This window comes from Psittacula echo (assembly GCF_963264785.1).
Source record: "Psittacula echo genome assembly, chromosome: 5".
NCBI lineage: Eukaryota > Metazoa > Chordata > Aves > Psittaciformes > Psittacidae > Psittacula > Psittacula echo.
The window spans coordinates 62,973,223-62,998,157 of record NC_137739.1 but is presented as its reverse complement, the minus strand read 5'-3'; the positions used below and the strand labels follow the sequence as shown (position 1 = coordinate 62,998,157).

Genomic DNA, 24,935 nt, shown 5'->3' with positions numbered 1-24,935 from the left:
GTTTTGAATAATCAGATGTTAGTAGTCTCCTCAAGATTTTCCAGAGATCACAATTTTCTAGATAGTGTGTAGAGAACACAAATTTTCTCACGCACAGGTATAGTGCAAAACAGATTCAGTCCTAGCCTTCTACCTTTAATTTCCAATCATTTTCTTTCGTGCTTCATTATTTACAGATTAACCATATATTGTCATGGCATCTGAGGATAAGTCTAAAGAAAAAATATAAGCAACAATAATACTGAAAGTCCGTAAGTCTATTACTCCAATCTGAAAGGATGCCAGATCCTAAATCAGAAAATTATTTGAAAATCATTTAGCTTACAAAAATTAACAATTAAACCCCTTTTTTTGGAAAAAAAAAAACCAAGTTAACTGTATGAAAACAATTCAGAATCCTTATGAGTATTACAGACATTTTTGCAGGTATATAATTAAATATATATGTACACTGAAATGATAATTAAAATATTATTTATATATGTACAGTTGCATACTTAATGTACTAATTTTATTATTTCATACCTATAAAATGAGGATGTATTTCAATTTCATCAAAATAGTTGAGAACAGTCTTGTCATCTGTGTTTAACTTTCTGAAAACATTCAAAGCTTGCAGGAACCAGTCCTGGGTATAATGAGTTCCAGCAACAATGCTCTCTGGCAGATTTATTATTCTGTTTATAAGGAATTCATCAGATGCAGTCAATGAAATAACAAATTCTGTGAAGAAGAACACATTATCAGTGCCCACAGATTTTTATTGTCTTTCATCTTTCTTACGTATTTTAATAATAAATGTTAAAACATAATCCAACATAAATTAATGTGACTTGTGTATATCTTTATAGAGAATTTAATTATCAAATGCTTATATTCCACTTCTCCAGTTAGAGCAATCTAACAATACTGACAGACATGTCTATAAAGAAGCTGCATACTCCAATTTCACCAAATTGTTTCTTAGTGTTATCAACAAGACTAATTTTCAGTAAGCAGCACAAAAATCTGAAGAACAGCAATAAAGTGTTGTCCACATTTTCTGAGAAAGCTATCATACAACCAACATATGTAATAAGAATAGGAGGGTAAAAAAAGATAATATTATGAATGCAGCAAGTAACACTGGAAAATTTAACAACTCACTTGTCTGTCAAGTCACCAAAAGTTGTCACTCTGTATTTTGATTTTTAATCTCACAATTAATATTTTTTTGATTTTTAATCTCACAAATAATAACTGTTACCAGCCAACAGTTGGCAGCATTTTCACAAAAAAAAAAAAACAAAAAAACAACAAACACAAAAGAAAAAACCCACAAAACCAAACACCAACCAACCAAAAAGAATAAAATACCCACAAACTGAACCCAAACCTTCCTTCTGGTTAATTGCTCACTTTCAAATAAAAGGCATCAGCATTACATGAATTAGATATTTATTCTGTGTTATATATGAACAGATGGAGTGTATTTTAGACTCCTCATTGGTGGCAGCAGTATTTGAAAACTCCTAAGTTTATTTAAAAAGAAATCTGTCAAACTTACCAGGTGTGATTAATGTATCATATTTAGGTATTTTGCTTTTTGCTCCTTGTTCATCTTCACTTTCCACTAAAATAAAAGTAAGAAATGATTGACATTTTAATTTGAAGCAACGCTATCATTATATTTCCTAAAAATGTGCCCAGTACAAACACAGGTTTGTCTACATTCAAATAATACTAATTGTTGAAAATCAATCTGTCCTGGAAACCATACAGAGGATTCAGTATGTAATTCATGGTGCCAGCCACCACAGAATTCTACCCTGGGACACTGATAGTTGTTTGCCTGTACAGCGGAAGTATGCCCATGCATACATGATTTTAAAATACGTTCAATTTTAAAACTGCTGTCCTGATCCTGGCCTCTCCTCCTTGCAAAATACATAATTCTGACACAAATGGAGACAAGGCACAGAACAGTGAGTAGAAATATTTTACAGTATTATGGTTAAAATGGTTTCTGCCACTGAGTGTCTGCTGTTCTGAATACTCAGGAAACTGCCTGAAGAGAATCAGCTGAGCATGATAATTTACAGCTCAACAGATTAAACTGAATAAGACTGTTTTCTGTTTTCCTTCAAAGCTCAAAATGTAATTTACACATGGAGATAATTCTTGGTCCTAATGCATGGACAGTGGTTGCTCACAATTAGAAATGTATGTCGCAGAGCTCCTCTGAAGTCATATCTACTGTAGCTGATCTAATACAGCCGCTCTAACCTGGCTCATAAAACATATATTGCTGCCCTGGCTGGATCCCCTCATTAAGCAGCCCTTTAAATATTATGAAGAAATTCTGCCTCAGAGTTTGCTTGAGTAGAATGAATGTTTTCGCAGAACAAGAAAGTATCATCACATCTGTGTATTTACTTAGCACTTTACCAGGAAAGTATGAAAACTATGTTGTGCTTAATTTAAGTAAGGTGCTTTATAATCCTTCTTACATTTTAAGCATCATATGAAAACAGTTTTGTTGTGTGTCCTGGGTTGCAGTCATTGCAATGCTGATGCACTTCAACTAATATGGCACTGAGAACAATAATTATGACAATATTAGCAGCAATAAAAAAACAAGGTAGCAATAAAAAAAAAAAAAAAGAAGCAGTACTTACAATTAAAAAGGTCATTTGCCTGTTCATAGGTTTCTGGGAACCCATCTAAAACATATCCCTGATTCCTACAAGGCATTGATTTGAGCTTGCCTTTCATAAATTTAGTAATATACTCATCATCTAGTTGACCTAAGATGCAAAGTAGGTTAATAGGCACTTAGTTGATAGCAAAGAGATATCTGAAATTATTTTAATAACATTTTAATTCATTTATTGGAGAAACTTCTATTAAGACCCCCCCGAAAAAAAAGTAATTTGAGTTAATGTTTGTATATTACATGTTGTCAGCGATCTGTGGAATATAAAAGTGTAGCTACAAAATAAAATTACATTTGTGTTTACAAGGTAGTAAATATTAGAACTTTAAAGATATTAAACATGAAAATATCGGTTTTGGTTTTGTTGTGGGTTTTTTTCTTCTTTGTCTATTTGTTTTTAAAATAATACCATCAGATTTTAAGGGAAGGAGCAAAAAAATATTTATAGAAAAAAAATGAGACAAAAAAAATAATTTTCTGTTTACAATTAACAGTAAGTCTTAAAGATAGTCCTGCAAAACAAGCATGAAATAGGTTTTACAAGTTTCATTTTTAGATTAATAGATTGAGATATGAAGTGGTCAATTAACTTGGCTTACATTGTTGCACAAATATGTGGGAGTAAAAACTTTGGGTTTTTTCTCTCTGATTTTTTCTCCTTTTGCAACCATTGACCCCAGTTTTCTACTTTGTTTTGCTTTGGCTTTTAAAAGTCTTAAATATTTATAAACCCCTGTCATCAGTATGTTACTATTTTAAAAGACATTATTACTTTTAACAACAAATCAAGACATGCAGAAGTGATGCTGCCATAGATGTCATTACTGAAGCTTCCGGGTGCATTACAAATTTATTGCTTTAGAGCTACACAAGATCCAAATGAGGTAAACCTTCAGTGGTAAATGTGTTTTTAAGGGGGATCACTTTATAACACATGGAAAATGTTAAGCACTAAGACCAAACCTACATGATTTTATTCATATATAGATGAGAATTAGTACTTTCCAGTAATGGCAAATTTTTTTGACCTTTTTCAATCTGCAGGCTTTAAAATTGTTTACAGGATTCACTAAATACTAATTACACTGTAGAGATGCCCAAAATGAGGTATAAGGTACTCAAACCCCACCACAAGCTCGTATGAGAGTGCACTAATTATTTTTCTTACTAGAATACTTCTTTGCAAATTTGATAAAGATATTATTCACCAACTTTTTTATAAATTATGTTGCTTGTTCCAAGAAGAAAACATGTTATTAAAATCCAGCCAAGAATTTTATGCTTCTGAGTATATCATTGTTACTTACATATCAAGTTATAGGCTAAATATAATTATATAAAATGTATAAAAAAGTAGAAAGATGGAAGTTCTACAATTAAAAAAACACCACAGTGTTTTAAAAATATACCCTTTTTAATATACAATTTACATAGTATAATTATAATGTATTTGATTTTTAAATATATACAAATGGACAGGGCATGATTCTTGCTTTTAATAGGAAGTAAACGTTCTAAAGCACAAATTTATTTCCTGATTTTCCATTGGATAGGGTTGCACTAGCTACCTAAATCCCATCTTAGTACTTTGTGCTTCCTACCTGCATTCTGCTCCATGTTTTCTTCTACTGCATCTAATAACTCCTGTGCCTCTTCTACATTTTCATCCTGCTCCTCTTCCTCACCATCATCTCCCTCTCCCTCCTCTCCCACATTGTCAGTGTCTAGTTCTTTAGGAGCCACAATTTTTTTCTGACAACAAGAACAGAAATAAGAATAGGCTCAGAAATTCCATACCCAAATTTCTTTTATACAGAGATGTAGTAAAAGAAAAAAAATATTAAACAATTCGTTTTACATAAGCTGCTGGACAGTGAGACACTGAACAACCTTCAGTCTCTAGAAAGAGTGTAATGCCCTCTCCAGAGGTGATCAGAATGTCAGAATATATTTCCATTATAAAATAATGGAATTAAAACTAATTTTTAAATTATGCCATACAATTTTAAATCACAGAAATTAAAATACTAGTAATACTAGAAAACAGCAACACACCAGATTTGCTATTGCTTCAGAAATCACATCTTTCGATTTAATGTGATGTAGCTTGTAGTGTTTGCAGAGTTCTTCAGCAATGGTAGATTTGCCAACCCCAGGAGGACCATGAATGAAAATTTTGAGAGACTGGAAAAAAAGGTTAAAGATATAATGTCATTCAAACAATATGGATGTTTTTATGTAAAAGAACAATCTTTTTTACTATAACTAATGGGAAATAACAATTATAATTAAAACAGAAAATATATTTTAGTTTTATTAATTTGCATATTTCTCACTGAATATCTCCTGTATCATCCACCGGCTTTGAGGAACACAATTAATTTAAATGTATGATGTTACCATTGGAGAAAAAGTATGCTTCTATTTAGTAGACTCACAGACTGTTTTGTGGTGGCACTATTAGTGTTTGTATGATCAAAAGAGATGAAACACAACACTATAAATAGGATATAGTGAATTTTGGAAGAGGAGGCAGACACTCTACTATACACGTGCAATAGCTCTGTTTCCCAGCTGAGATGCAGTCGTGGTCATTACAATGGTTATTTTGAGCTCAGAAATTTCAGATCCACTTGTATGTCTATATTTTGTACTGATTCTTTTTTTAACTAGATGCATACATAGTCAGATGGAGTAGTTTAACCCAACCACTGATCTGATATTTCTTCCAGAGGTAAACAAGCACTTTTAATGAATAACATTGAGCAATTGTAGTAGTATTTTGTTTTACACCTCCTGAACTTCTGTTCAAAGTTTGAATGCAATTTATACATGCTGAACAGCTTGATCATATCAATAAATATGTGCAGGTATGCCAGCCTTTTTCTGGACCTTTCGATTTCTGGACCTTCCCTATACATTTCAATATGGAAATTCTAAATGTTAAGCTAATACAGGAAACAGCAAAGTTGCTCAGAACATTATGCAACAGAGCAGGGTAAAACACATTGCAGTTGAATATCCTGCTCACTAAATATAATGAAGGACACAAAATACTCACCCAACTACTGACTATTATAAAAAAGTTTAAATGAAAGATACACTTATTCTGCTCTTGGAGAAAAATATACCAGGGATGCCATATATTGCATGCAGAAACTAGTTTCACAACAGTATCTCCTCCATCAGGAAGCTTATTTGCATTTACAGGGTTTCAGTTTTAGGCATAAAAGAAAGAAAATTTAAGGATTATTGTTTTAATGAATATTACCTTTTTTAACTACTTCATTAAATTTCCAGGTTTTATGTTCACTAAGCTATATCAGTCTTTCATGTATTTTTACTTAAAGAAATTAAAGCTTGTGTTTATATAACCATTTTATATACACACTTCTATTGAAGAAAAAAAGAAAGATGCACTTTGAAATAGCTTACACCAAAAGCATTACCAGCAATCTTCGACTTTGCTTGTATTCCTTGACAATTTGATCAATGTTCTCCACCAGTCCCTCCTGAGCAACCCACTTAATGTTGAAAGACTCTTTCACAAGCCCAGATTCCATTCGCAGGTTGACAAGCAACATATCCAAATGCATTTGCTGAGGGAGCAAAGCTACATTTATTTACAGGCTTAAGCTATGCCTGTTAAAAAGAACACAGTTAGCTTAAACTAAAGACCAGAATGAAGGGGTGAGAATGGAAAGAATTAAAGCATAAGGAAAAAAGTTTTGTGCGCAAAGCAAAACAGACATTTTAAGCTTTTCAAAAATACGAACATTTTCCATATATATTGGCATTTAAATATTCTCATGAACTATTAGAACATGAAACATTAAACAATCATTCTGTACAATGCAAAGATTTCATATAATTGCAGGGAATAACCTCTTTCATAAATTTACTAAGTACCATCTTCAAACTACCCAGGTTGTAATTTGTTTATTTCTCTTATGAACAGTTTATTCCATATAACTAGATGAATACAAGATAATTTATGTATGCTGTGTTCATCAACCTTAGTGGCACCTCAATATTAACTCTTTTTTTTTTATTATTTTTATCATTTTGTGTAGGTTTTGTTAGAATGCTCTGGTATGCTCAGTGCTTTTCTAAATCAGGCTGTAACTCCTCAAAATAATTTCTTCTATGATGGTTAAAATCTGAGTTAAACTCACTTTATATATTTTTAGGCATGTTTTAGAGTTTAATTTTTCTGGTGAAATAAAAAGAATCTATATTTCATGTTATTATACTTATCCTTCCCTTAAGTAATAAAAAGAAGGAAAGTACTGACTGTTAAGTCTTTGCTCAGGAATGCATCTTCTGTTGGAATCTTCTCAGTTCTTCCTGGTCCAACATTTTTACTGATACACTATCAGGAAAAGAAAAATACGGTTATCAAATCAAATTCTTAGAAAAAAATTGAACAGTATTTCTGTGTATAAAATGTGCTTTAAATTTTATGTTACACTAATACCTGAAAAATCAGTATACTGATTTGAAATAGACAGATCAAAGAACAGTATATTAACTTCAATGTAGGTTTAAACAGCTTTGTTTTGCTATATACCACTTCCTTTTTAGTACTTGCAATTAAACAAAACAAAACAAAACAAAACTCAACAAACAACAAAAACCCACAACCCAAAGCAACAGCCCAAAAGATTCTATAAAATTGTAAAAATTGATATAGAGCAACAGATCAAATCTAGATATATTCCAGCATTCTGTCTCAAATGATGTCAATTACCAGTTGCTAGTAAACAAAAATTAGAATCATAGATTCATAGGATGGTTGGGGTTGTAATGGACCTTAAGATCATCTAGTTCCAACCCCCCTGCCATAGGCAGGGATGCCTCACCCTAGACCATGTCACGCAAGCCTCTGTCCAACTTGGCCTTTGAACACTGCCAGGGATGGAGCATTTACCACTTTTTTGGGAAAAGCAGATAGGATGCTCCTTCCAGATATTCTTCTAATCTTCAACTATTTTCAGCTCAGAGACTTCCTAAACTATAAATAGCTACTGTGTATTTGAGTAATTTCTCAAGGCATTTCTCTCCCGTGTACCTTGGCTGGTACAGCTTCCTGTCAAGGTAGCTCTCTGCAGTGCTCTTTCTACTGGAAACTTCCTGTCTCAACAAGAACTGTCCATTGACTCCTGCCTTCTATTTCCCATTTGTAAACAAGCACATATCCATGAAAGCACCCAACGGCTTTTCTTAGGGTGCCTAGCTGCTTCTCAACAGCTTTTGGTGAAAGACTACTTTGAAAGTCTTTGGGAAGACCACATTAGCTTGTTCACCTTAACCCACATTTACTATCCACATCAAAGAACTTCAGGAGGTTTCGAAAGTATTTCAAAGTACTTTTTGGAAAGTATTTCTTGGAAAGTATTTTACAAAATTCACACAGACTGCTCCCAAATAGATAATATGTATCTGGGTGTTCTTTTGTTTATTATGATAAAAAAAGCTTAAAGACTTTCAGTATCTAATTACAGTACTGTGAATCCCATAACTTTCTTATGTAAAATTTCTCCTTAGATTAACAATAATACTGCAAGAGTTAATTCTGCAAATTCAGGTCCAAATAATGTATTTTGTTCAAAGGAGAGAACTCTCAGAGTATTTAAAAATATTTTTTATGGCATTACACAAGATAATTCAGGAAGACCTAGGAACCACTATTTTAGTAAAATGTGTATTTTTTAAAACCTTGAAGATATCTGAAAAAAAAAGAATAATAATCAAATCTCTTACCTTTACTAATTCTTGCAGAGTGTGCATAGATCTATCTACTGCAAGGATATAATGAGACTTGGGCCTGTGGTCTGCTACATTTTGTAACACTCTGAAACATAGCAAGCACAGTCAGGGCCAGTAATTGAAGAAGCATACTGGGCTTTTGTTGTTGAATGCTTTTCAAAAACAGTACAAAGAATTTGTAAAATCTTGCAGAACTTTTCAAAGCATGTATTTTCCTTAATAAAGAAGCACAGCTAGATATTTTGTTTGGAATTTGGAAAGAAGTTTAAAGGATAAAAAGCAACATCTGTAGAAGATACTAACTTAGCCTGTTGTAGAGCCCACGATCAATTTCCCGTTCTGTGCTAGTTAACTGGTATCACACTCTGAATGGACTACTGCTAGTCATTTCTTAAAACCTTAGTACTAGTGCAACAGCCAGATAAGGTTTCCATAAGTCTATGTCTAGTAGCAGGTCTAGTACTAAAGAAACTTAAGTCTCTGACTCAGTCAGAAAGGCCAAAGAATGCTCTTAAACCCACTTACCCCGATTTAAAAGCAACAGTACTCTCTAGTAGATTTGGATTTGTCATCTAGCTGTGTATTAGTTATTGTCCAGGGGATTTTTTTTTTTTTTTTTTTTACTTACGCTGCTAAATCAAGAATGTGAATGGTTGGAATAAAATTGTTTCCATCCCCAAAAATGGGTATTGCAGGCGTCTCACTAAGCCAACCTCTCTGAAAATACAAATAGAGAGCGAAGTGTGGAGAAAGAGGTTACTTTTAACTACAGGTAGAAAAAGGAGCATTTGTTTACTAGGCAAATCTGTATATTCAGGATTTAAAGTTCAGTTTCTTGAATTATTAATGGAACTGTAGTAGGGAAAGAATTCTTGAGAAATACAGACTGGCAGCCTACTAAAAACAAATTTTTTTTAAATAGAATATAAAATATTTGCTTTTATTCAACTATTCTTTGATCTTGACACATTTTATTTTGTATCCCAAATAAAAGAAATACTTGGAAAAAAAGATAGTAAAATGTTGAGAAGAAAGAAATTTTTCCTGATTCCATTAATATGACAGATACATTCTCACTGTAAAGTACATATGGAGATACTATTAAAAAACTATGGAAAAAACTAAAAAACTGTAATATAGACCCAAAAAAGTGGAAAACACTTCCACTGTAGATAAAACACTTCAAGTGGATCAAATCATCAGTTTTGTTTACAAAAGTATTAAGCTTATGATACCAAAGCTACTAAAAATGCATTAATCCAGTGTGGTTTTCCCCTAGAAATTAAATGAACCTTCAAAAACAGCTGGATGTCTACCTTAAAAAAGTAGTGCAAGACTCCTTCCCCAGCTCCATATTGATGTCCTGAGGCAACAATGTAAGTTGAAAATTTACGTTTGTTCTGTGAAGTAAAATCAACGAGAAAGTTTTAATAAAAATATGCTGCTGCAAATGGTATACTGGCTTACCCTGAAACCAGAGTACCTGTGTAATGAGAATACAGAGTGTGTAAATTGTATCACTTAAAATTTGTAGCTCAGTCAACTGTTGCATATCTGTAGTTTTGTAAGTCATATTGCTAAAAAAAAATGCTAAAAAACAAGCATTGCCCGATCAGAATTGATCTGTCTATGTTTGAACAGAGATTCTAAAAAAAATATTGTGCTAAAAAAATTGGAAGTTAAGTAAATCAATAAAGTGAACAGGATAACTCATGCTTCTATCTCCTATTTCCAAGAAAAATAATTCTGAAATTCATTGAAGCTATTTTTCTAATTGCATTATATTGGCCTTTGACTGCCTAAAGACATGGGAAATGCAGGAATGATGATTTTGCAATTGTTTTACTTTCATTTTGATATACAATTAAAAAAAACCCAAATGCATGAACTAAGTGTTTTCCTAGACACACACCATGATCAATCCACACACTTTTTGCTGACCATTGTTGCATAATGTAATAAATTTGCCTGTCCTGCCTGTTTACATATAATGTTACTGTTTGGATCAGTGTTAAGGATGGTTATACAAGGGAAAAAAAAAAAAAAAAAAGAAAAAAAAAAAGGCTTTTTAAATCATCTTAAGGAGAAAAACTTTCAAGAAAATATTTTAAATTAGGACCAGTCACTTTGAAATTTTAAAGGTGAAACAAAATTATTAAATAATTCTCATGTTGTGAAGGTCCTAGACATTGTGTACCTACATAACTATGTAAAAGAATCTGTATTTACCAGCAGAGGGAATAAATGCCCAGATTTGAGACCTACTTTTTTTTGGTGAAAAAAAAAAATAAAAAAATGCATCTTCTGTTATCATTTTAATACTGGTTGAGAAACATAAAACTAAGAACAGTGGCAGCCAATCTTTATGTAAGCAAAGCATCATATAAAGGGAAGACAAGTTAAAACATCAGTATATTGTATCTGCCTATGTGTTTTTATCTCCCTACTCAAAAATAAAACTGTAATAAAAACTATCTTAACTCAGTTGTTAAACTCTCAACAGGTTGTTACCAATCATAAGAAACATTAAAATTAGAAAACATTACAGATTGCATAAAAGCTCCCACACTTAGTTTGCTTGGGTAGTACCATGACACAGTTAGTGCCCAAAGAGCAGTATCTCCCATGATTGCTCTGGGCAGACTGCAAACATGCCCCCGGAGAATTTCCATCTCCCAGCAGGAACGTCTGCGTCTTGCAAAAGCACAGGAAGTACTATTCCTCATCTCCCTTAAGAAGAATGTAATACAAAGGATTTTATTCTATTTATCTTGCAGGAGCTTCTGCAGTAGCCAATTGTGGAGACAAATCACAGTTTGGCACTGAGTGCTATACTTCACTGAAATACAAAGCTCCGAAACAGGTTCAGTTCCTCTGAAAGTATTCATTTAGTGTCACAAGTCACACATGAGAAGGTACTACTTGAGATGACTCGGATATATGGAATTTAAAAAATAAGCAAGCTTATAGTTACAGGAAGCATGTTAAGTCATGAGTTCAAGTTCCTATGTAATATTCACTAAAGCCACCAGATGTCACATTCTAGCTATTATAATCAGTTCTAGGCTTTGGCCGCTTCAGGTTTGTTTTATTAGAATAAAATGTTTGAAGAGGGAAACAGGTGTAAATTAATGGATACAGGAATTGTGGTTGCACTGAGAACAGAGCTGGGAGATTAAGAGTTCTTCTGTCTGTGGTAGGCAGATGTTTCTCCAAGGATTCTGAATTTGGCATGACCCCAGAGTCAGTGAATTCAGAGAAAAGCTACATAGCCTGAATGCTCTGCCACAAAGCTAAAGAATTGCTATTGGTAAAAAGCAAAAACTTCTAGCTCATAACTCTTGCTGAATTTTGAGCAAAATCTGTGGGAGATACACTAACTCAGAGGGGTGAAATCTTGCTTTAAGCAACACCAGCCTTTGAATTGCACTCTGAACAGATACCAGGGCTAAGAAACTCTTCCAGCAAGAAGAGCAAAATCTTCTCCACATGGCTAAGAAGGCTGCTGAACCCTGTTGAGCTCTTTGCAGGGACAATGCCATTTGTTTAACACATGGCACATTCCCCAGATGCCACTGAACTTAAAATGTGTAAGAATCACCATCCAAAAGTCACCAGCCATCACAGGAAGCTAATGATCTGCTAGGAAGAACAGATGCTTTGGAGCCCTCCTGTTCCAAAATGCTGACAGAAACTGAACAGAGCAATGATACCCGTTGATGCTGCCCCTGGAGTTCTGGAGGAAAAGGGCTCTTTTGAAAGGCTGGCAAGAGGTATGTAGTGAAAATATTCAAATTGTTGTATATTGTTCCAGTGTCTTCTCAACAGACATTCCAGCCTGGCAAACATTTAGAAGCTAATTACTTTAATAACTTTGTTACTAGTGACTCAGTGCTTTGGACTTGTCATAAAATCTGAGTCAGTGGTTCATCTGGGTGTTACTGGTGGCAGAAGTTATTGAGAGATTTGGCAGAGGCTGTTTATAATCTTCATGTTTTTAATACTACAAGTATGAAAGTTATTCTGTAGGCTTAAAACTTCAAGTTAGCACAGTAGAAGTAAAACTAGTTACCAAATTTTATTGACATTATGTATGGCATTCTGCATGGCATTCTGTACTACTAAATCCATGTTAGAATAAGATGCAATTTCTAGTGCTATTTTCTCAGCAGGGCATAAAATGGCAAGTGTGTAATCAAATCCGACTAAAGGTTTTTTCACCCTTCTATAATTAGCCTGCTAAATTTCTACAATGGACACTAAATTGTATTTATTTTGGGAGACTGCTACCCCACAAAGAGAATGACCAAATGACACCTTCATCATACAATGCATTTCATTGTCTTCCAGTTTTCTTTTCTAACCTCCACAACACTCCATTGCTAATAGCAACAGCATCACTTTTCCTGAGTTGTAAAGCATAGCCTGAGGTATGTATTTAATAATAGCTCTTAAATACAGAAAGAGGCATGGTCTGTTCTCTGGCAAGATTAAGAGTCTAATCTGGTTGAAACAAATGAAGCTAAAGGAAGTGATTTTAAAACACACAAGAAGTAATAACACGTATTCTAGATACTCCAAGTCAGTTCTATAGCCATGAATTTAAAGTGAATTATAGAGTGGAATAAAAGTCAACAAGCCTTCTGATTCAAGAGCACAAACTATCCAGGAATATGTTAGGTGGGGCCAGAACATCTTCCACGTATTCAGATAAGACACAATATTAACATAGCTTGCTCGTATTTAAAGATGCTGCTTTCCTTTTAAACTACACTAATATCCCTTCCCTCTACATTCTTTCATCTTCAAGTCTTTCCCCACATAGACCTCAGCTTTCTCTCTGATAACAACAAATGAAACAATATATTTTTTAAATGAAATGAGCATGATTTACTTATTAACAAAAGAATAAAGACGGAATTTGGGATTTGTATTATGCAGACACTTATGTTTCAAATGACATTATAGTATTCTCTGTACTTGATATTTTATTAATAATAGATGTTACCGATATCGATGATATCCATATCCATATAAAAGAATAAAATACTCTTAAATATTCAAATTGTTGATAATTTCCTTTACTAAGCTCTCCGTAAGAAGACTAATCGACAATTTTCACAAAAACAATTTTCACAAAAACAATTTTTACATACAGTCTTCCCAAGTTTGAGAATGAGTTTTTCAGCATTTATATGATCTGTAAAGTTTGGATGAGCTTTTCTCCTGCGGTAATCTTCATCAGTAAAAGCAATCTCAGGATCTTCCTACAAAGGACAAAATGTAGCTGCTATACATGTTGTAGGACAATTTTTAAAGGACTAAATGGTTAAAATAAGTTCTTCAAAATAGTTTTAAAATCTGTTTTAAATTTGGTTTAATTTAAATTCTTAAAATTTCTGATTCTGATACTTGAGGTTCAACATTTTGAAAGCCTCAATAGTTCAATTTTCACAGTAAGATTTTAAACTACTTTTTATATTTTAAGAAATGTGAATTTTAATTATATATATAGCATTACACAAGCTTGAAAAACTATTTCTGTAACAGTGAATTTGAGAGCTGCAACAGCATACTACAAAGCATCCCCCATGGCTCCTGATGATACTTACCATACATAAAGATGTATTTATTTATATCTCCATGCACTAATTTAAGTATGTATTTCATCAAATACGTTAAATACGGGATTTTTTCATAACTGAAGGACACAGCATATTGTGGTTAACATAGCTTTAATATCTTGTCCGAGCAGTTTCCAATGCCTGCCTATATCACTGTAGCCTAGTGCCTAAACTTCTTAGAATCATAGAATCATAGAATAGTTAGTGCTGGAAAGGACCTTAAGATCATCTAGTTCCAACCCCCCTGCCATGGGCAGGGACACCTCACACTAAACCATGTCACCCAAGGCTCTGTCCAGCCTGGCCTTGAACACCGCCACGGATGGAGCATTCACAGCTTCCCTGGGCAACCCATTCCAGTGCCTTACCAGCGACAAAATAAATTTAACAATTTAAATTGTCCAACAGAATAAATTTAACAATTTTGGCAGTAAGTTCAGAGCAAAAGGATCATGACAAAAACCACACTTGCTGCCACTACCTTCATTTGCTATTGTTGAAGTACATACTAAAATATTTTGTTTAATGTAATTTAATGAATATTTTCTATTCAATGGATAAAAAAATAATTCACGTTTTCGTATTACTTACGGGGTCAGGAGGTTTGCTTTTTGCCCAGCTCATTATTGTTGAAATGAGGATGAATAACTTTGGTGTTGCAAAATGCTCTATTTCCATATGTAGGGCTGTTAAATGAAAGAAAAGGTTTTAATTTATTGCGAACTGTATTACTCGAACTGTATTTTTGCTTTTACATAAGGGTCCTGTATACACATTTATACTGTAATGTTCAATGGGATATGTATTTCTAAGCAAATACTCTTTATTTGGGTTGGTATAAAATAATCAGGAAAGAAAAAATTGAAAAATAACCATAATAAAGAATCAAATTATTGTAAATAAACATAACCTGCAAAAAGATACATATTGGGTGTGGGGTTAGGGGAAGAAACAAACTATGAATGTTTATTGACTACTAAGGTACTGAAAGAAAATAAAAGTGTGGGTTTTTTCATGACTGAAATATAAAAACTACAGAATTAAACTTCCTTATTTTAATTTCAAACAAAATAATTAAATGTGGGTTATGTAACTTATGATATTATCCAAGTATTTATGATAAAAACAGGAAAGCATCATTTAGTTTAACTATCATATAAAGAACAATATTGCGCTGTCACCATAAAAAGATTCCAGATAACCATTAGTATTTGAATATAACAATCAGAAGAAAGACTCAGAAAGACCATTAGCAGTACCTTTTATTGGACTTCTAAGTAAAAATATTTTTTAAATAATTACATAAAATATTGAAACATTATTTGAATATCACAGGAGCAAATATTCTACCCACCTCCCTATGTAAATAGATAAGATGATGGTTGATAGTTATTTAGGGAAATAACTGCCTACATAGATATGTTATTTGTTGGAGCATTCCATGACAGCTTTTCTACCTTATGAATGCTAGCGTGAATTCCATGGTTCATGTTATATTTGATAGCTGTACTAACCAGAAGCAGCCCATATTGCTTCCTCTATTTGGTTTGCATCCTCAGTGATATTATACAAAACAATCTCACACTCAAGCAAGTGACTTAAGAGCTCTTCTTGAGAAGACACCTGGAGAAAAAGATTGTTATTATCTGTCATTAAGTAAAAAAAAGGGGAAAAAATATTCCAAAATTTCCTGCTTTCTGTTCAAGTTTAATTTACTGGTAGAATGTATTTTTCTAACACTAGAATGTTAGAATAATTCATAAGACACGTATCAAATTTTACAAATAAAGTGATGAAATGTAAAATACTGAAACTTCTAATTTACAGTACACATTAATATAGTTCAAGAAGATGTACAATTTTCACTGCTATTTCAAGATTTATATTTTCAATGCAATTGTGAGTATTACAAAAATAACTTTAATAGTTACTCTAAACAAGGTGGCAGAATGGAGAAGACATAAAAAAAAAAGTCCATTTCCTTGCAAAATTGCATCCTATCGTTTTTGTTGTATTCCTTCATCACTTGAGTAAGTCCAACAAACACTTTGGGCAAGAGCAATGATTAAGATTAAATTCCACCAGCCATAAATTAATGTTTGAACAGCTCAGCTGTATAGAGGTTTAAACCAATGTTTTTCAAATCTTTGAAGAGATTCTGGATGTCTGAGACAGAGGCACGTTTAGTTTCAGAAAACTAAATTAAGCAATAAGCAATTACATTCTTAAAGGCAAGTCTCTTTCAGTTAACTAAACTCTGGACATATCTTTATAAAAAGATCTATGTATTCAGAACAATTAACTGCTAGTGAAAGCTGATTTCAGTGAAGAATTAAGAAAGGGGACACCAACTTTGATTCCAGCACCACTGCCTTTAAAGTGGTGATAAAAGACACAGAAGAGACAAGAGATACTTGAAGTGTGTGTTCTGAGGGAAAAAAGAAAGCAGATCTGTGGATCATGAGGATAGATGATGTCCTGTCCGTAACTATCTTTTCTAAAAAGTCTACTTTGAGTCTGAGTTCCCTCCTTTTACAATTTGCTATATCAAACCTATCAGAGAGAAGACAACAGCATGGAGGAAGCAGAAGAAACAAAATACATCTGTACAGCTGCCAGCAGCAACAAAATACTGGTTTATTTATGCAGGCCATTTTACATGACCTATTTCATGTCAATATTTCTAATATTGTCTAATAGCAATCTGAAGTAAAACACTTACTGAATATATTTCCTCTGCAAAACTTGGTTTAGTACTCTCTGGTTTAGAAAGGGTACCCACTATTTGGTAGACTCCCTCCGTTGGCCTACTAGAAACTTCAGCAGCCGAATTATCTTCCTCTTCCTCCTCCTCATCTTCTATGCTTTCAAGTGATGCCCCAACAACACATGTGGATAAATACTGCAATTACACAAGACACACACTTGTATGCAAATATATATTGAACCCTACACAGCTTCTCATGATCTTGGGAAGGTACCAACTAGCCCTGATCCTGTTGTAGGTAACACAACTTTCCACTGAACAGGAAAACATCAGGGACTCCTCAACCCTGTACGTAATGACTTGTGTCCTACACCTCAAAGTCAAAGGAGTCCCTGCATGTCTCTTCTTCACAGAATGACTCCTCTCAGGCTGGTGTTACCTCGGAGATCTGTTCTCTCTCCACAGCAATCAGCTGTTGCCTGAGGTGTCCTGACCTGCTTTACCCACATCTCCTGCCCCTAACTCTCACTTTTCTCCTCCTTTTAATCCCTTCTTGCCCCCAGTCCATCTCCTTAGCAGCTATTTCAGGTGATCCCAGCCACCTTGGAGGCCAATCACAGCTTCCTGCTGCGCTACCAGCCGAGGGACAGGCAGGCGCTCCCCGCGACGGCCTGGGGCAGGTAGGAGGGCGGTGGCGCGTCAGGCAGCGAACGCTGAAGGGAGAAGCCGCCCCCCCCGGTCACCTCGCCAATGCTGCGGCCGCAGTAAGAGTCGAGATGGTTGAGGAAGACCCGCCGGCCCTGCGCCGGCTCCTCCGCTGACTCCTCCAACATCGCCACAACCTGTGCCGGGGACGCGGACCGTTGCTGCGCGACCAGCGGGGGCTGCGCAGTGTGAGCAGTGGCGGTGCCGGGCACTGCGGCCAGCCCTGCGGCAGGCGCGGGTCGCTGCCAGAGCGGGCAGGCGCTCGAGGCATGCGTGCATTACCTTTTAGTTCCTAATTTCGTCTGACAAACAGCGATAGCGGTAGTCAATAACTTAGAGACTTTTTTTCCCAATTTCCCGACGCCGAACAGGACAAAGTGTACCTTTCGGGTAGGAGGCAGGCTTTGCCGCTTTGTTGGTTAATTCATAGATTAACAGCTATATTAGGCCAATCAGGACTCATTCAGGGGTTCGGATAATGAAAACAACCGAGAACCAAAGAGACATATTTAAATTCTCCATTGCCAGGGCTGTAGAGAAGCTCCTTCCCTACAGGCAACAACCGGGACTGGGGAGCATTTTCTTCACGCTCAGTACCCCAGACGCAGTGAAGTGACACGAGTTTCCCATTCTTGAGTTAACACTGCAGGATGTTATACTAAACAAGTTTCCTTCTGGTAACACCTACAAAACACCTGTTTCTAAAGTGTTTCATAGCTTATGTTTATAGTAAGCACATAAAATTACAAATAATTTTAAAGATGTCAAGGCAGCAAAGTATCCTAGCAATGTAACATTTAATTTGGCATTTTTCCACTTGTATTTCTAACACTTCCTTTCCGAGTCCCTCTTTAGAATCACCTGCCTTGTTTTTCCATTACTAAGTTTCAGCAGACACAAGTTTACAGTCAAAGGTTTTCAAATACTTGTTATTTTTTTTTTTTCTGGGCATGATGACTTTGTTGTTTTCTATCTCCCTTTTCAGTGGCTCCCCTCAAGAAAACTACAACACACCAGTTTATTTATTTAATGCTTTAGTTACTGAAATTGATCAAGTAAATTAGTAGCACGGAAAAATATTCAAATATAAATTTGGTAAAGTATATTCTCCTCACAGAGGACTAACCACATACCACAGACCTGTGTGCAAAAGAGAGCCTATGATCAATTTTTAGAGCATGAAAGCATACCCTAGGGAAGAGGATTAATATCAGAAGTTTCAACCTAAAACGGTAACAAACAAGCTCTGGAAAACAGAAGCACTAACTACAGTTGTCTTGTCAGTCACAGCTGTACATCACTACCCCAAACCCACTACAAAAATGCTACAAGGCTTCTCCAACTAACACGAATAACCCTTAGCAGGTAGAAGACAATATAGCTCTACTGAAGTCACTGGGATCTGTGACTTCATGAAAACTGATGTATCCCTAAGTATGGCCCCCAAAAAGCTACTGCATGTACTTGTCACAAAAGCATGGCAGGATTATTTAAATAAATATGCACAAATACTGAATAACATAAGAATATGAAAAGTATGATAAGCACAGAATGTTAGTTCAACAGTACTGGTATTTCTAACCAACTGTAATTTTAAAAAGTCTACCATTCAGTACATACTTGAAAAGTTACAGCAGAACAATAGATTCATAAAGAGATTTGTACCAGTTTTCAAGTAGAAAATAAAAGTTATCTCTTCCAGTTTGTATTAGTCTTAGCAAATTTCATACAGCCTTTGGTTTCAAACCAATACAACGCAATTAAAATTACAGTGCTTACTTAGTATTCATTAGGAGAGGACGCTGTACAATTGAAGGATAAAATGTGAAAAACACGAGTATCAAAGTACTGTATTATAGAAAGTAAAGGCTGAAGCAAAAATACTCTTCGGTATATCCTGTACATCATGTAAACACACATTCATAGTAGTAAACAGGCTAAAATGTCTTTCAAGCCTCCCATACAGTTACAATATAACATACATATATATATCATATATAACATCATATCTAGGAAATGTAGCCCATTACATCCAAACTCTGTGCTTAACTCTTGCGATTCAGACAATACATTCATATATTAGCAGTACATCTCATTTATTATTTGGAGATTGCTGGTTGCTACAGACGAGGACTGATCAAATAAAACTGAAGCTTCCTTTTAACTCAGATACTGTCGCTATATAAGCAATGTTTGACTGCTGAAGAACCATCTTTCTTGTTAACAAGTGTGCAGCAAATTAAGCTGAAATTCTGTTCTTTGCAGAACAGTATTTTTCCCAATTATTTTTCATTACCTGGGTAGAGCAAGTAGTTAGCTTCTATTTTAAAGGGCAGATATGAAAAACTATCAGTAAGCACAAACACAAAAATTAATACTTGTATATTTAACATTCAGTCTTTTTTTTTTTATGTTTGGATAATAACTCTGAAAAGAGACCAAATTTTTTGAAAGTTGTAAGAAGCAACTTGCTTACATACAACAAAAAACTAAAATTAAGCAATGCTTGTTATTTATCAAAGTGGTTTTTAATAGCATTGTGATATATGCAAATCCATTGTAGCAAAATGTTATAGAGTAGTACTAGCATGAATCGGATATTAATGCAAAAAATGAAGCTTAAGATGCTTGTGATTATGTTTGTAAGCAAGATCTTGGAGCCCCATGTTAACAATTCCTTCTAGATGGAAACTTCCTTGCATGTGGGTAAATCACAACTGACTGTCTTTCTTCAAAGCTTCTAGTCTTTGTAGTAATGCATTTCCAAAAACCTCTCGATATGCAGGGCTGAGAGAGTCCAATAAGGAGTAGACAGTTTCATGGTATGGAGTTTGCAATCTGTCATCAGCCTGATCAAAATCATAAGCTACTACCTGCAACAAAGAAATAATTGGTTAAATTTCTGTGGTTAGGATTCCCTTGCCGTGGGAAATAGGTATCACAACACTTAATTTTGCTAGTCAGGGTAGTACAGTAACATAAGAACAAAAGATACTAGATTTAAATTGCAATCAGAGCTTTCTACTATGGGGCTTAGTGGCAATACAGTATTCAAACAGTTTCAGGTATCTTTTGTCCAAAACTTAGAATATTAGTAAAATTTATCATTATGACTTTTGAAGAGAAGTTGTTCATCTACATGATGGCACAAAAAATACAAATTATGCAAAAAGAGTTGTATACATGCTGTATTACTGACTTAACTGGGTACCTGAGAAACCCAAAGACTGACATGCGCCTGTAAAAAACTGCTGCTTCAATTTTTGTGTCTCAAATAAATGCCTGGGTTTTCATGAGTCTCCCTCTTGCTTTGTTGGAAGTAACTAATTAAAGTTCTACTTGCTAGGAGAAAACATGTAGAATAGGCTCTAACGAAAGTACAACAGGAATATGTATGCTGAGGTATTTTTCTAGGCATCTTTTGAACACAATCATTGTTCAAAACAGAGAGGCTTAACAAATTTTAAACAAATTAGTTTACCCTGAGTCCTGCTTCGGTGAGCTCCAGACAGTATCTGTTCCTTTCCCTGGTTTCCACATTGATATATGCCACATCCTCAGCACAAGGAAGGGTTTTCGAGACAAACATGTTGCTGACAGCGAACAGAACGTCATTCACAACAGCTTCAGCTTCTAGTCTCATATCTTTCACATCTGTTCCTTCAAAGCCTCTATAATCAGAATCCTCTTCAAACTCTGTATTATTGGGCAACTCCATAGGACTGCAATTGGTCTCCATTCTGCATATAAAAACATTTATTTTAGATTATACCACTACACTCAATAAACACTGCAAAACAAAGAAACGTATCTTAAACAGACATATTTAACACTGTCCAAAAAAAAAAAAAAAAAAGAGACTCAGTGACTTCTTGACTTCTAGAACTCATGACAGTCCAGAGAACTCAAACCCAAGATGAACAAGCGGAGAACAAGGGTTAAAGAAAGTTACATTAGCATGTAGAAGCAGTATCAGTATTGCTGAAGTTGCTTCTTATGCAACAAACTCACATTCTGTTGTATAAGACTGTTATGATTCAGCAGTAATTAATTCTGCATCTTGCTGATCCAGAATGCAGTAGGATGACATTAGCCTGGAAAAACTAAAACCAATAGCTGTAGAAAATAAAAGCCTATTTGTGACTTTTAGAAAAACTTAGAACTAAGTCTGTGAACTAAATGGGTTTTCAGAGAGTATAGACATGTAAACACCAACTTTCTGCTTACCGTCACAATTCTCCTATTCAGCTTTTATGGACAACTGTCAATACATTTCGCCTTTGTAAGGGACTGTCGTTAGTAAGGGACAGACTCTGGTGGTGACCACAGCGAATCCAGCATTAGGCTTCTCAGGTACCAGTGTGGCCAGAAGGCCTCAGCCAACCTACCCAGCAGGGAAGCCTACCCCAGCACCGGGGAAAGCCCCTTGGGACGCGGCCCCGAGTGCTCTGGTAGCTGCTGCCAGGACAGAAAGGGAGCTAGCTATAACCGACCGGCAACACGCAAGACGTTCGCTGCATGAGATTTATCATTCCCTAACAAATACCACCTTGGATCTACACACATATTCCGAAGACTGAAGGCAACAGGGGAGCTGGCCACCGATCTCCGCAGTCTCTAATTAGCAGGGCATCACTCCGATTCACTGACAGCGGAACAGCCATAGACCACGCTTGAACCGCTGCCCGAGGAGCGCGAGCAGGAGCGCCGCGTCCCGGGAGCCCACCTACCAGCCCCGGCGGCAGGCAGTCGAGGCACTGCCGCCCGACGCCAAACGGCTCGGCTCCGCCCTGCGCTGCGCTGCGCTGCCGGCGGAGAGCAGTCCGCCCCGCCGCTTTCCTCAGGGCCGCTCACCAGAGAGGAGGCCACAGCCCCCACCGGCCAACAGAGTGCTCTCGGCAACACCCGATAGCTGAAGTCCCTCCGACGCAACACTGCCCTCTCCCCACCGCTTGCAATCGCTTCCGCCCCCGCCTCCTCCTCTCCGCTACGCCATTTCCGGCCGGACGTCACGGTGCTGGGGACGGCGTTCGGTGTGTGGGGGAGGGTACGCGGGGAGGAGGGAGACAAACAGCTTAGTGCGGCTTAGCTCTGCCGTCCTCGCTGGCGGTGCGGAGCTGACGCGGTCGGGGGGGTGGGTCTGTCAGTTCACTAGCCGCTTTCCCGGTTAGCGCAGTGTCTCGCTGCGCAGAGCGTGGCCGCGGCGGCACCCTTCGCATTCGCGGGCTGCCGAGAAGATGGCGGCGACGGTGTCCGAGTGAGGATGGAGCTACCTGTCAGCGCCTCTTCGCCCTGAAGGGGAGGCAGTGCCGCCCCGCGGGTGGTGTGAGGGGCTGCGGGGGGGCCGCCTGGCAGCAGGAAGCTCCTGGGGTGACTCGAGCTGAGGGGCGAGGCTGGGCCTGGCGGCTCCCGCTCACCTCTCTCTGTCCGCCCGCCGGAGGGGCCAGCCCCAGCCCGCCGCCCGGTCCCCGTCCCAGCCCCGGCCCCGGCCCGCTGTCTGGCCCCACGGCCCCCTGCGGACAGCCGCCATGCCGTGGCCTTTCTCGGAGTCCATCAAGAAGAGGGCCTGCAGGTACCTGCTGCAGAGGTACCTGGGCCACTTCTTGCAGGAGAAGCTCAGCCTAGAGCAGCTCAGTCTGGATCTCTACCAGGGCACCGGCTCCTTGACGCAGGTCCCTCTGGATAAGTGGGTAAGAGATACTGTCGCCTCACCCCCTGGGTTCCTGCTTCGTCTGAGGGACCAGCTGATTCCCTGCCCCCCGCTACCACCCACTTTATTTTCAGTACCCAGCCTCCTTTATGTAAAAAGTTACAGCCATAATTAGCATTTCATCCATAATTCTTCTCTGTTAGCCTAGCTTTTAAAAAAAAGGGGGAAAAAAAATCTAGGCATTTACTGCGGACGTGTTTTTCAAGTCACACTTTTTGTTATTTTTAAGTATAAGCAAGGAAACAAAAACTAAAAAAAAGGCAGTAGCTGCTGATATTTTGGGGAGAAAGAGCTACTGTAGTGCAAACTACCAGAAATTGCTGCTATAGTTATTGAAGAGTATGTTTACTGACTACATATGATGATGATAACAAAATAATCTTGTTCTGTCTGTGCTTTGTCTTCATCTTGGAGGGATCTTGGTTCTCACTGACAGTGTTATACTGAGCTTAGTCCATGTAGATATCTTAAAAATTGTACCTAGTCTTGCAATGGAAAAAATACTTGTTGACAAATGGAAAGCTGTTTTTAGCTGGAGTTTGCTTAGCAGATGGGCTGTCATGCTTTGAACCAGCTGAAGCTTTTTTTCAGTCCTGATGTGTATGTTTTTATATCTATGTATGTGTGTGCGTCTGTGCACACACACCTCTGCATACTTTCAGCCTACTGTAGTAATCCAAAGGTCAGTGTCCGTGTTTGTAGTATTTCATGAAGTTTCTTGGGTTAATTACCGATGTTACTGAATTCTACCTGCCAGTCAAGTGACTGTCGTGAGGAGCCCTAAGCGGTGCTGTGAGTTAGTCATTGACTTCGAGGGTAGCACAGATGATGAACCGGGTACACAGGCTTATTACTTTACAGAGTACTTTCAAAACACGTTTTTACTTTGCTATGTTCTGGTATTAAGCCATGCTGGTACATATTCAACATACTTGGGAGAATGTGATGTTTTCAAATAATGCTTTTCCAGTTGATAATGCAAAAATATGTGTGAAAGTGGCAGGAGACATAGGTCTGCAGAAATGCTCAATCTTACTAGTGGTTTAGCGTGGTGGTTTTTTTCGTTGTTTGCTTGTTTGTTTTCCTCTTTTCTTTGATGGCTGTGTGTGCAACTTGTTTTCCGAGGCAGGCAGTAAGGCTGTCTTGCTTTAATTGAATTATTATGCCCTCTAGTGGGTATCGCCCCACTCTTCATAGTCAAAGTGACATCGTTTAAAATGTGAATGCTTTGAAACAGGACCAGTACTGAATGAACAGTTAATTATGTGATTAAACAGTGATAGTGATGAAATGTATATACAATAATGTTCAGGTTATCTTCCCCATTCGTAGATCATAATTTTTCTTTTTCGCTTGTAAACAATGACATGTTTGAGGTTCTCTGCACGTGACTTCCTCATGTATGACAGATTGCAAAAACAGATGTCATGGAAGTACTACAGCTCTTTCACCCTCCCTCCACCCCAACCCTCCGCACTAGTCACTGTAAGCTTGTTCTCTATGAATCACCAGGATGACTGTATTTTTACACATTTTTTTATATAATTTTGTCAATACTAATGTTCATCTTAACATTGTAGGTATTTTAGCCAACGTTGTATGTGTTTATGGATTCTAGAGATATGTAGGAATACCTGGGATTATTACTGTAACCTCTTTGCTTCTTGGCACCTGGGCTGTCTATAGAAAAATCAAAGTGTAACCCCTGATGTCTGTGGCTGAATT

General features: G+C 36.7%; 3 protein-coding genes across 13 annotated transcripts in view; 1 reads left to right on the top strand and 2 right to left on the bottom strand.

The window, feature by feature from the left end:
- AK7 (adenylate kinase 7) overlaps positions 1–18,420 on the bottom strand; it is a 29,023-nt gene extending 10,603 nt beyond the window's left edge. The window contains exons 1-15 of the mRNA XM_080619366.1: positions 17,539–18,420; positions 16,811–16,990; positions 15,603–15,711; positions 14,680–14,774; positions 13,621–13,731; positions 9,781–9,864; positions 9,093–9,181; positions 8,459–8,549; positions 6,990–7,067; positions 6,145–6,294; positions 4,751–4,879; positions 4,297–4,447; positions 2,658–2,786; positions 1,547–1,612; positions 526–723 (exon numbers count right to left, since the gene is read on the bottom strand). Coding sequence (XP_080475492.1) covers positions 526–723; positions 1,547–1,612; positions 2,658–2,786; positions 4,297–4,447; positions 4,751–4,879; positions 6,145–6,294; positions 6,990–7,067; positions 8,459–8,549; positions 9,093–9,181; positions 9,781–9,864; positions 13,621–13,731; positions 14,680–14,774; positions 15,603–15,711; positions 16,811–16,990; positions 17,539–17,628 — 1,750 coding nt within the window. The 5' untranslated portion in view covers positions 17,629–18,420. The remainder of the gene's footprint in view (positions 1–525; positions 724–1,546; positions 1,613–2,657; positions 2,787–4,296; positions 4,448–4,750; positions 4,880–6,144; positions 6,295–6,989; positions 7,068–8,458; positions 8,550–9,092; positions 9,182–9,780; positions 9,865–13,620; positions 13,732–14,679; positions 14,775–15,602; positions 15,712–16,810; positions 16,991–17,538) is intronic.
- Positions 18,421–18,517: 97 nt separating this feature from the next.
- GSKIP (GSK3B interacting protein) lies at positions 18,518–22,470 on the bottom strand. Of its 8 annotated transcripts, none has more exons than XM_080619373.1 (4): positions 22,231–22,432; positions 21,512–21,603; positions 20,982–21,240; positions 18,518–20,373 (listed from the first exon to the last, which is right to left on the bottom strand). In XM_080619373.1, exons 3-4 carry the CDS (start codon positions 21,237–21,239, stop codon positions 20,212–20,214), a joined length of 420 nt encoding a protein of 139 aa, XP_080475499.1. In that variant the 5' UTR covers position 21,240; positions 21,512–21,603; positions 22,231–22,432; the 3' UTR covers positions 18,518–20,211. The 8 variants fall into 8 exon arrangements, with proteins under 8 accessions (XP_080475499.1, XP_080475495.1, XP_080475496.1 ...); XM_080619369.1 differs by lacking the exon at positions 21,512–21,603 and adding an exon at positions 21,728–21,958 and having other exon boundaries at positions 22,050–22,430; XM_080619370.1 differs by lacking the exon at positions 21,512–21,603 and adding an exon at positions 21,728–21,955 and having other exon boundaries at positions 22,050–22,430.
- Positions 22,471–22,536: 66 nt separating this feature from the next.
- Positions 22,537–24,935, top strand: part of ATG2B (autophagy related 2B) — a 51,661-nt gene continuing 49,262 nt past the window's right edge. For 2 of the 4 annotated variants that reach the window (XR_013957020.1, XM_080619359.1), the window contains exon 1: positions 22,537–23,190. Coding sequence is in view for 3 of the 4 variants with exons in the window: in XM_080619359.1 (XP_080475485.1) it covers positions 23,029–23,190 (162 nt within the window). In the remaining variant the exon portion in view is untranslated. The remainder of the gene's footprint in view (positions 23,191–24,935) is intronic. The other 2 variants (XM_080619358.1, XM_080619357.1) reach the window with 2 other exon arrangements.